Source organism: Mytilus edulis, chromosome 10 (genome assembly GCF_963676685.1).
Source record: "Mytilus edulis chromosome 10, xbMytEdul2.2, whole genome shotgun sequence".
Classification (NCBI taxonomy): Eukaryota; Metazoa; Mollusca; class Bivalvia; order Mytilida; family Mytilidae; genus Mytilus; species Mytilus edulis.
Window position 1 is genome coordinate 72,639,803 of NC_092353.1, and position 12,170 is coordinate 72,651,972.

The window sequence follows — 12,170 nt, forward strand, 5'->3', positions numbered from 1 at the left end:
AACATGATAAATCTTTCACATTCTTCCTAAGTTGCACACAAGCTCCTTTTAAATATGTGAAAGATTTGAATGGTTTCGACCTACATAAAACGAAAGAGATTTACAAATGATGTGTATTTCATCTCAGGTTGAGAATAAACAATAAACAGTATGGCAAGATACTTAAACATCATTTAAACTATTTGGAAAGCTAGTGTTTAAGTGCGTTTAGAAAGTCACAAAAGTTTAAGCAACACGGTTAAAATAAGGCGAACACGTAGCGAGAAGTATTAAGGTATTAAGTATGATAAATCTCGTTACAAACCTTCGCGACAGTTTTATGAATTAAGAAAAGAATTATCTTTTCAAAATGGTAACAAAACATTTTCCTTGCTACCATTATAGTGACATAGATTTATGAATTGGGAAAGAAACTTTGTAAAATTGGATTTAGTATGGTAACACAACTATTTAACTCCACCTCCATGACACTAGTGAATATATTTAAATGTTCATAATAACAGACTATTATATTCTATTAAGCCATATATAATAATATGTCAACAAAATCGGATATGTTGGTCTCACATGCTCGGTCGATCTAGAGGTGGCGATAAGGGGGTAAATGCATGAAAAACTAGAAGGCAAAAGTCTTTTAAATCTGACATTTTTATCTCTGACCATAAATAACAAGATATGAAAATAATGAACAATAATAAGGGATCTTGAACAATGCAAAAATATGAAAAATAACATAATATAATGAGATGTTCTGCTTGAACGACTGTTTGTACAATAGATCATTATAAATAGTTACTTGGGAATATCAACCTTTGATATAGTTTACTGTAGTTCACAGCACAGCCAAAATAAAATTATTTCTACCCAGATTTTCTAAATTATATTCTTATTCACTGTTTTTACTTAGCCCCAATCTTTCAGAATAATGAAGTCAAGCTTAAATTCCCAAATGAAAACAATTCTACATTACTGCACTCGTTAAACTAGGTAATTTTTGTTTTATATAAACAACTGCTTTACAATGTGCCTTTATTCAAATGCTGTCTCTATTGAACTGAAAAATTACAGATTGTTCACGCGAACATTCCTCTAAAAATTGTTTTTATAAAACTAAATTCTCTAATTTACAACTTAATTCTTTCTAAACGTCAAAATTTTTATCAACTTTACATTCCAAATAATCTTGATAAAGTAGAAAAATTCGAACAAAACTGGGAAGAATTATTCAAAATTGAAACGTGTTAACAATTTTCCAATTTTAACGACTTAAACCTGGCATGCATGTTTATAATCAGATAATAAAAACCTTTGACCCTTTAATACTGAGGCAGTTCTACAATACACATTAAAATGCATCGCATACCACTGCGATGTAGAAAAAGATTTTCAAATCTATTGAGTGAAGTGATTTTTTTACCTAGTTAATGGAGTTCCATGTAGCATGTTGCCAATATCTTAGATGCAAAATATAACTGTCAGAAACTATGAAAGTAGATACCCCCATAAATCTTTAACGAAAATCTGCGGGTAGTCTTTTCCTGTTTTTGTTTTCTGAAAGATCCATATGGCTTAAACCCCGCTGTTTTGTATCATGGTTTTAATTCCACAGACTTCAACAGATTTATCAATGAATGATGGTAGTTTGAACACAATCAACATTATGAGAGAAAAGCTTTGATTTAACAGAATTCTCGTTAATAGAGTTTAATAATACACACAAATATTACCCTTGGAGAGTTATCCATCAACTTATAAAGCTGATACGAGTATTTCACAAATGTTTTTTTTAACGTATAATGCAACAAATCACGAAAACAACAAATAGCCCAGCCGTATAACGTAATATATTTAAAACAAACCATGCCTAGACTATTGTCTCACTGTCTGCCTTAATATAACGTTTGCTTTTTTCTACCCGAATTGCCCTGTTTTGTTTAATTGGAATCTGTTGGTAATGATGTTGAGGAACATGGTATTCATACTGTTTTCGTTCAGGTTTTTTACTAATACATAATTTTCCAACGAAATTCCTCCAAGAATTGATTGTTTTCGAAGACCATACCCACATACCACTGGTAATTCCCACAACAAGCGACATAAATATTTTTAACATAAAAATTTCAATCTTTGGTAAATTTGTGGAATATTTCGAATACCACGAATCCCTGCTTGTGTATTCATAAAATAAGCACGCTATGACACAAGCTGCTGGAACAGTATATAAGACGGAAAAGATTCCAATTCGGATCATTAGCACTTCTAGTTTATCTGTTTTAACTCCGTCGTTTCGCACTTGTTTTCGGATTCTAAATAAAGCTACAAAACCAGCGACTAGGAAAGTTATTCCAATGAAGAGGTAGACTAGTAAAGGGGCAATAACAAACCCCAATAAAGTTCGGGTATTCTGATTCCCAACATAACAAACCCCAGTCAATTCATCAGCGTCTACATCACGCATCACTAAAATAACAATTGTTTTAATGGCCGGAATGGCCCAAGCCACTAAATGAAAGTAACTACTGTGAATTTGGATGGCCTCGTGGCCCCACTTTAATCCTGCTGCCAGGAACCAAGTCAATGTTAAAATCACCCACCACAGAGAGGCGGCAGTACCGAAAAAGTATAATAATAAAAATACTATAGCACAGTCAGTATTTTCTAAACCTTCTTGAATTAAAATTCCTAGTCCATTTTGTGGACTTGTTACTGTTGGGTCTTTGTCACATGCTATAGATTCCCGTCCTGCGATAAGTCGAACTATAAATGCAATGCTGAAAATGTTAAAGCACATGGATAGAAAAATGATGGGTCTTTCTGGATAACGAAATCGATGTGTTTCAATGATGAATGTTAGCACTGTGAATAGAGTTGATACGAAACATAATCCGGCCCAAATAGCCATCCAAATGTCTGCGAAATATTTGTCCTCGCTGCTGAATGCATCATGGTATCCACATTGTAGTGCACATCTGTCCGTTCGGTTGATGTACGTGTACATTTCGGCGTGTCTATAATGCATACATTTTAAGCTACTGATTATATTCCAGTCCATAGGAATGGATGGTAGTTGAGTTGGGTACATTGGATTGGCCCCAGGCTGCCCAGGCTTCGGATACGACCCAGGCTTCGGTCTTCCAGGACGACGAGGTAAGGGGTCATCTTCCTCCCCCGGACCGTCCATACACATATGATTTTGATCGTTTTTAGGTGGAAATTTTGAGCAATTCAATGCCGCTGGCCACGGAAATCCAAATTCATTTAAAACAGGCCTACAACGTTTTTGAACATTGGTACACATTGGTCTACACGGTCCAATTGGGTCCATGACTTTCTCTGTACACATTGGAACGTAAACAGAACACAAGAAAAACTTCAGTTGTTTTGAACACCCGTATTGTATCAAAGGGGTAAATGTCTGCAGTTGTAACTCGGCGTCTTGTTGTAAATCGTGTCCTACAAGATTTGGCATACCCGTAACGTTATATCCTAACCCTTTGCACATTTCTATTCGGATAGGGTCACATTTTCGGACTATTTCCGTACCGAACATATACAATCCTTTCGGCAGAAATAAACACATAAAGCTTGCCAACACTACACGTGTTGTCAATTCCATAGTAATTATAACTGGTAAATTACATAAGTTGCAATTAATAGTCTTTAATATTTTACTGATCACTTAAATGCGAATTAAATCCACATAATATACACGACTTCTCCTCCCACCGCTGTTGGCATCAAGTAAATATTCCTGCATCTCTCAAGAGAACCGAGTTAGACATAGATAATGTTCGTTATCAACAAATCTTTCCTTCTCACGAATGCCATGTGAAATAATGTCTATCTTTCCTTCGTTGTTCTATTTAATCTGTGGATAAAATATCGTTTTAGCTTAGAAAAGAGTGCATGCCAGCGATCATGCCCTACTGGTGTTGGGTTTCACACAAACTCGACCCAATCAGATGGTTTGTTATGATTGGCGACTCCTCCCCGCTTCAGTACTTTACGATCTATTCCAACCATCAATCAAATCTGCCAATCATTAACAACTATCCGGGGATTAATATTATTGGCATGAGATTTATGAATAGTTGAATCTTCTTTTGTGAACAATAATGGATTCTTTTCAGTCGAGTTATTTACTTATGTTAAACCAATTCTAGCCTTTTGTTACGGTTTCCACTTTCTATTCACTGTAAACGACTTTTATAATAACTAAAGTCAACGTTGTGCGTGTTTATACATAAATAACTAGCTGTCAGTTGAAACTATATGTAACGAAAAACAAACACCTTACCCTAAATTTCCTGCCGAGGTATTAATTATTTACATGACAGTTCAAAAATTGCTATACGTTAGTGTCCTTTTCATAAATCTACCTGGAATTTTGTGTCGTTGTTTTTGCCTTGTTTTCACATCCGAGTCATGAATTTATATAAAACATTTCACTTAACAGGAATAAATATAGCTGCGGTGTGACACCCTCGTTGTCACACATTCATCATTTGTCTCGCTGCAGGTGTGTAACGGTTAACAACATAATCCTTGTGTCATATTAATTAAATCAAAACTAAAACATGAAAAATGTTCTGATACGAACAAACTCTATGCGGTAATATCATTTAAAACTTATTTTTCTGACGCAATAAACTAAATAAATATAATGAAGAAGAAAAAACACTATTTGTTGTAACAGTTTGTCATCCCAATGTCCACTTATATGGTACATCTCACGTATTTGGTCAATTCATATTAGTATGCACAAGAAATGGAAAAGAAATATCATCCCTTTCAGTTCCGTGCTTTAGAAGGTGTTTTCACTGACGGTCGCGTTTTGAACAATAGGATGAGAAGTATTCAGTAACGACATCTGGTTTAATAGAAGTTTAACAAAGATGTAATTAATTCCACAAACTTTCATCTGAATAAATCAGATAGATTTCTAGCAAACATCTGTTGCTTGTGACGACAATCAACTGATACTCTGTATATCTAATGTTACTCATCACGCTAAATCAGCGACAAGTCCGACAGAGTTATCGTTCCTTATAAATATCACAAATGTTACTTGGCATAAGGGACATAATCCAATCTTATATTGTACAACAAATTCAAATAAAAGCAACGGGATTTGATATTAGACAAATTTGTTTATACCGTAAATATTAAAAATGAAAAGTAAATAATTTATATTGTTTAAAAATATTACTTTGAATATACATGTATGAAAATTTCCTGCTACACCAGATATGGGTTACTGGAAGATTTTTCTTCGCTTACATGTGGAATCTGCATATTTGAACGTATTTTACATGTTGCATTGAATGATAGACTATTGGTTGTCTAACGTTGAAGGATGTTGCAATAATTCACCGTTTATACAAGAAGTTCAAAAATATGCCAGATCATTCGACAAATAAAGGAAAGAAAAAAAAACCCCTCAAACTTTGACTGTCGTGGACAAAGTGGGAAAAGTTGGATAGGCCCTTTGAAAACAATACTTCTGTTAAGCTCGCACGAAAATACTCCTTTTCAAATTTAGACAGGTCTTTGATGTTACATAAATATTGTATTCTTTGAGATTCTTCCGTTTGTACCATGCTTATTGCTATAGGGTGTGATTGGATATACGCCTGAGGCAAACTTTGGTTACCCATAGGTACCTATGGTTTGATATTTTATACACAAAATATCAAACCATATGCCGCCTCAGGCGTATATCCAAACACACCCATAGTCTTCTACCAGATATGCACGTTCAGTACTTAGACTGGTTCCCTGTCCTTTATCTTTTTTTGGCTCTGACAGATATAAGGTATCTGAGATACCCGTATGTTACAAGGGAGAGGACAAGCCTAGATTAGTACTATATCAGACAAGATTTCTCTGTTATAGATCTCCACTGCTTTTAAAATATGTTGGTTGGAAAAAATACTGCAAAATTCGTTTCCATCTTTGACTTTCAAATATGATGATACTAAGATTTTTCTATCGCGATTACTTGTATAGCAAAAGCGCTGAGGTAAAGACCTCTTTGAAAAAGCAACAATGAACATGGCCCTTTTAAAACTAGGTTAGCATCAGACTATTTTCCCAAAAATGAAACAGTTGTTTACTGACGTAGCCATTTGGAATAAACACAAGGGAATCGCATGAATCCGAACCAATGTAGGAATAGATGCATCGACATGGTAAGCGTTCCCTTCTATACATGCATAAAAATTCATGCCGAGTGAAAGGACATAATCTAGTTACTTATTCAGATCGGAAGAATGTTCTGATTTATAACGATCCAAAGACCGGGAAACATGTCTCCCAGGAGGTCAGATATACAAACATATCAAATGAAAACAGTTTTGGAGGTACCGATTTATTATTTTGTAGGATGTGCATATCTTTAATGGAGGTATGCGTGGCCAAATGATTTGTTTTTTTAAAGCTGCATAAAGAGATCATGGTTTTGTCCTGTTATCTCCTCCTACAGTTTTGAAGATACACTGTCAACTGTTTTGTAGGTGTTCAAACACATAATTGAGGTATGCACTGGATCTTAATTTTTATTCAAATATTCTGAAAATGGCAAGAGGTTGGTAGTTGGACCTAAACAGTTTTTTTTGTCAGGCTGGGGTATCTATTATAGTTTTCATAATAATTGACAAATACAAACCAAAAAATTACATTCCCCTTCCCTTTTCACGAATGCGACCTACCGAATTAGACTATTTACCGGGTTTGTTATAACATGAGCAACACGACAGGTGCCACATGCGGAGCAGGATCTGCTTACCCTTCCAGAGCACCTGAAATCACCAAAGTTTTTGGTGAGGTTCGTGTTGCTTAGTCTTTAGTGTTCTATGTTGTGTCTTCTGTACTATTAATGTCTGTTTGTCTTTTCTCTTTTTTAGCCATGGCGTTGTCAGTTTATTTTCGATCTAAGATTTTGACTGTTCCTCTGGTATTTTTTGCCCCTACTTTTTTTGCAACTACTGCTTTAAAAAGTCGTGTGACAATTTCACGTAAATGCACATCGGGCAGATAACAGCATTCTGAACATCTTTGTCCCGTCAGATTTTCTCTTTTGACAGCGGTTTTAAATATAATAGACAAAACTTTCCCCCTATCTTCAGTAATAAGACATTTCGGAGATTTCAGCAGGCTGGACACATTTTCTAAACTATAGATACCCTACTAATTATTTTGGCCCAGTTTGATTAAATTTGGTCCAATAGTTTCAGCGCAATTGTTTTGTAAAGGTTAAAGACGATGGACGACGGATGCCAAGTAGTGACTCAAATTAAAAAAAGCTCGCTTAGCCTTTCGGCCAGTTGAGCTTCCAAGGCAAAAGGAATTTCTAATCTCCCAAACTTTTAAAGATAGGTGACAAGTTAGAAATTTTGATTGTCCAAAAGGTAAGGTGGGAATTGTTCCAATGACTTTGGTTGGTATGACCGAGTAATTAACATTAAAAATCGTAGAACATTTTAGAATGTAAATATGAAAACATCATGAAATTGTTAAAATCAAGTACTGATCCAACCATTCATCTTTTTGTGTACTTATTTGTAGAGTGGGTCTCATTTTTCATTTAACTGTCAATCTGTATAGATTCGAAATTTGTTTGGAAAAAAATTTAATTTGTTTCAAAAGAGAAATAAAACAGTTATACTGTTGTTTGTTTTTATTGAAAATTATTGATTTCTTTTATTGCTTGTACCAGTATATATGTTATAGAAAAAATCAAAAGTTTATTTTTATTTACATGTACACGTACATGTACATGTATTTTTGAAACTGGCATGTCGGCAACTGCTAGTATAGTTATTGGTTAATTGTGTCATTGTCCTTTTGTTACCTATTCTGATATCGGACTACGACTTCTTTTAAACTGAGTTTTACTGTGCGTTTTGCTGTGTGTTTGTTTTTTTCTATATTAAATAAAGGCAACAGTAGTATACCGCTGTTCAAACTCATAAATCCATGGACAAAAAACAAAATCGGGGTAACAAACTAAAACTGAGGGAAACGCATAAATATGAGAAAACAACGACACAACACTACAATGTAAATAACACACACAGAAACGGACCAAGCATCAGACAAAATTCCACGAGAATAACAAATATAACATCAAAACCAAATACATGAATTACGGATAGACAAGTACCGTGACACGTCTTATCGCAATGTCAATTTACACTCAAAAATAAGAGAAAACAAACGACGCAACGTAAAGTTGTAACACACACAGAAACGAACTATAATATAACAATGGCCATATTCCTGACTTGGTTGATTGAGGTATAGGAGAAAGGTTGAGATCTCACAAAACATGTTTAACCCCACCACTGTCCCAAGTCAGGAGCCTATGACCTTTGTTAGTTTTGCATGATTTTTAATTTTAGTTCATTTATATGTTTCGAGTTTAATATGACGTGAATCAACACTGAACTAGTACACATTTTTGTTTAGGGGCCAGCTGAATATAAAAAAAAGATGTGCGGGTATGATTGCCAATGAGACAACTCTCCACAAGAGTGCACGCCTCCGGGTGCAGGATTTTCTCGCTGTGTTACAAACCTATCGGTGGTCTTTGGCCGTTGTCTGCTCTTTGGTCGTGTTGTTGACACCAATCCCATTTTCATTCTCAATTTTATGTATGTTGAAGGAGCATACGATAATCGATTCTCAGAAAATTGTATACTAGTTACTACTACCCCAAAACATTGATGGCAAGTTGACTGAGGAAACGTGCAACATCCACTTGTTATGAGCAAATGTGGTATCACCTGCCTCATTTTAGAAAAAAATAAATATATAAAGCAAACTGAACAAAAAACTCGTTCAGTCAAATAATCATGTTCTTGCATGATTTCTCAAATTTTGCAAGACTCATTTTAGAACCTCCCTATTTTGAGCATCGTGTTTTGCCGTTTCTTATTATCCTTTCGAGACATATTTGTTTACTCTTTTCTCCGAATTCCCAGTCTGAATAAATTTCTATGGTTCTCTGAATGGAGAAACGGGGGGTCTTCTCTGTCCCACATGTGTACATTAAGTGTGTTGTTTTCATACTTATCATGAAAATGTTCAATTTTGGTAACTTAAAAAATATTTGAAAAAAATAAATTATTTTCAGATGTTAATTCACATTCGGGCACACTTTGCCAGAGTCTGCTGGTTGGTGTTTTCGTCGTCTGTTGGATATCCGAAATAATTGAAGATATTACTAAAACTAAAACTAATAAGATCATTGAATATTGTTTTTATTGGTATAAATATTGATTTTGTTATCAGTAAATTAAAAGCTAACTAAATATTACTAGTATGTTATATACATATACATATTCATGGATCTACAATCTGTCGATACCTGTAACTTGGCATTGCACAAGGTCATGTTTTTCTCTGGCTGTTTATGACGTCTTTACACTAAATCCATTGGATGTTGGATGTGTACGGATTAATAGTTTAGTCTTAGATGCATGATTTTTTTATTAGTTTTTAGTGGCTTTGAACTAGCTGTCAGATACCTGCGAGTACTCTCAGATCTGTTCATTGTGTTTTTTTTTGTGTCGGGATGTATAAGTACCCGGCCACGTCCACTTGTATTTTTGTCTATCTGATGAGTTAAGCCTTTTTCAACTGATTTTTATAGTTCGTTCTTATGTTTTACTGTTATACCACTGTCCCATGTTAGGGGGAGGGTTGGGATCCCGCTAACATGTTTAACCCCGCCACATTATTTATGTATGTGCAGTCCCAAGTCAGGAGCCTGTAATTCAGTGCTTGTCGTTTGTTTATGTGTTAAATATTTGTTTTTCGTTCATTTTTTTGACATAAATAAGGCCGTTAGTTTCTCGTTTGAATTGTTTTACATTGTCTTATCGGGGCCTATTATAGCTGACTATGCGGTATGGGCTTTGCTCATTGTTGAAGGCCGTACGGTGACCTATAGTTGTTAATGTCTGTGTCATTTTGGTCTTTTGTGGATAGTTGTCTCATTGGCAATCATACCACATCTTCTTTTTTTTTATATTATAACAACAAAGCACCACAATGTAAAATACGAATCATTATACAAAAGACGAACAAGGCATCGCAATATACACCAAATTGACAAACATCTAATAAAACTGTTGAAAAAGTAAATTTTATAAAACTGTATCAACGTACATTAATGAAAAATAAAATTAGACTAAAAACCTACAAACATTGTAAAGTAACAATATACCATAATGTGCTCATTAGAATGACTAAATGTATAAGAAACAACTCACCAAAATAGTTGTAATTTCAAAAATATAATAAAACATTCTAAGCACCACGATTTGTTGAATTAATATTAACCATTCACATCAATCGACAGAATAAATTCCGAAGAGAGACATCTGGTGTGATGTTTAGCCTCCTACAAAATAAAAACTATCGGAAGTATATTATACAACCTATTTATACTGTGCAGAACGCATTTATATAACTCATAAAAAACAACTGTCGTTAATCAAAGTGCAACCAGACATTCCTGATCCGCTATTGACATACGTAATTTTCGAAACAAGAAGTTTTAACCGCTCCCTTTTTTCCAAATTTTTACCCATTTAAAAAAAAATGATAGCACCTTTAAATGTAAAATGGGCTTTGTTTGTTGTTGAAGGCCGTACGGTGACGAATAGTTGTTAATTTCTGTGTCATTTGGTCTCCTGTTGAAAGTTGTCTCATTGGCAATGTTTTTATTTTTATATACATTGTTATCTATTTTAAGAATATTTGAGACAAATATAAGTCATAAGTAAAATAAACCATGAATTGATAATAGGTCACAATACCTATCAAACAAGAAAATGAAACTTTATTATTAACCTATAAGGTGTAACACCACTAATTCGGGCCCGGCCAGAAATCACATACCAGTAAGTAGTACATATTTAACACAAAATAGTTCCTACGCATGAGTTTAACTTTGGAAATATGTAGAATATTTAGGTACTTTTGGTATCAAATGAAAGCTGAAGGACTGGTGATCATTGTAGAACACTTTTGGACTTTTAATTTTGAATATTAAAAAAACTGCACCAAATTTTAAAAAGAGGGTACGTTTTGTCTGTTTGTCAAATCTGAAGTACCTGTTTTGGTACATCCAAAGTTCCAGGAACCAGTTCTTTCTTATATGCAATTTAAGGTATGTTGATTTTGTCAGTACAAGACACCATAAAGTGTTGCTTTGAAATGCATTGATTGCCACTTTATTTGAACTTAAAACAAAAGAGGTGTGCCTGCTTGAAACGGAGGTTTTCTATGTTGTGTCAGTCATGTGTGCTGTTTTTTGTTTGTCTTTTTCATTTTTAGCCATGGCGTTGTCAGTTTTTTTTAGATTTACGAGTTTGACTCTCCCTTTGGTGTCTTTCGTCCCTCTTTTTCAATGAACCAAATAAAAAGAACATAAGGGTAGCTTTTAGCTACTAGTATTTAGATGCCGTAAAATGTTAGCAGCTACATTTTTAAAAGCTCGACATTTGTATCTTCTTTCCTTTTTAGATCTGTCAATTTTATTTTGTTCACGTATTCGAATATTGCATCATACTTAGCGATAAATAGCAATGATCTAGGTCTAAGGTTTATTATCAAGTGTTTTGCATACAGTATTGTTTGTCTTTTCTGTTTTTCGTTTTTTGCAAGGGTTTGTCAGCCTCATTATCATTTGTCAGTTCTGGTTGTTTCTTTGACATCTGCTGGTTCTTTTGTATCTAATACTGACAATGTATCTAGTCTAAGCTAAAATTAAGACATAACTCTTAATTTTAACCTATTCCAGGGTATCAAAACCTACGTTTTCGCAAATGAACAATTTGAAATACTTCATCTCATATTTTTTTTTCTCTCAATAAACTAATAAGCATTTAGAACTGTATGAGCTGGAATCAAATCCTTGGGGCATTGCTATCTTGGTCCACGGAACTATAACTTGGAATGATCGAGGATCTGTAATGAACATTTACAGGTTTTAAGATCGATGTATTGTCCTATTTTATTTTTTACGCCTTATCCGATTTGTCAGTTCCCAGAAGTAGTAAAATTATTGATGGTCTGGATGGCGGATTTTCATTTTTGTATTTTGTTTTTTAGGCCTATTTTTTTCTTTAACTATTTTGCCCATTATTCCCGATGCGCTA

General features: G+C 34.2%; 1 protein-coding gene across 1 annotated transcript; it reads right to left on the reverse strand.

Annotated features, from left to right (window-relative positions):
* Positions 1-630: 630 nt before the first annotated feature.
* Positions 631-4,980, reverse strand: LOC139491816 (frizzled-4-like). The gene has a single exon (XM_071279687.1). It carries the CDS (start codon positions 3,614-3,616, stop codon positions 1,865-1,867), a length of 1,752 nt encoding a protein of 583 aa, XP_071135788.1. The 5' UTR covers positions 3,617-4,980; the 3' UTR covers positions 631-1,864.
* Between the last annotated feature and the right edge of the window lie 7,190 nt (positions 4,981-12,170).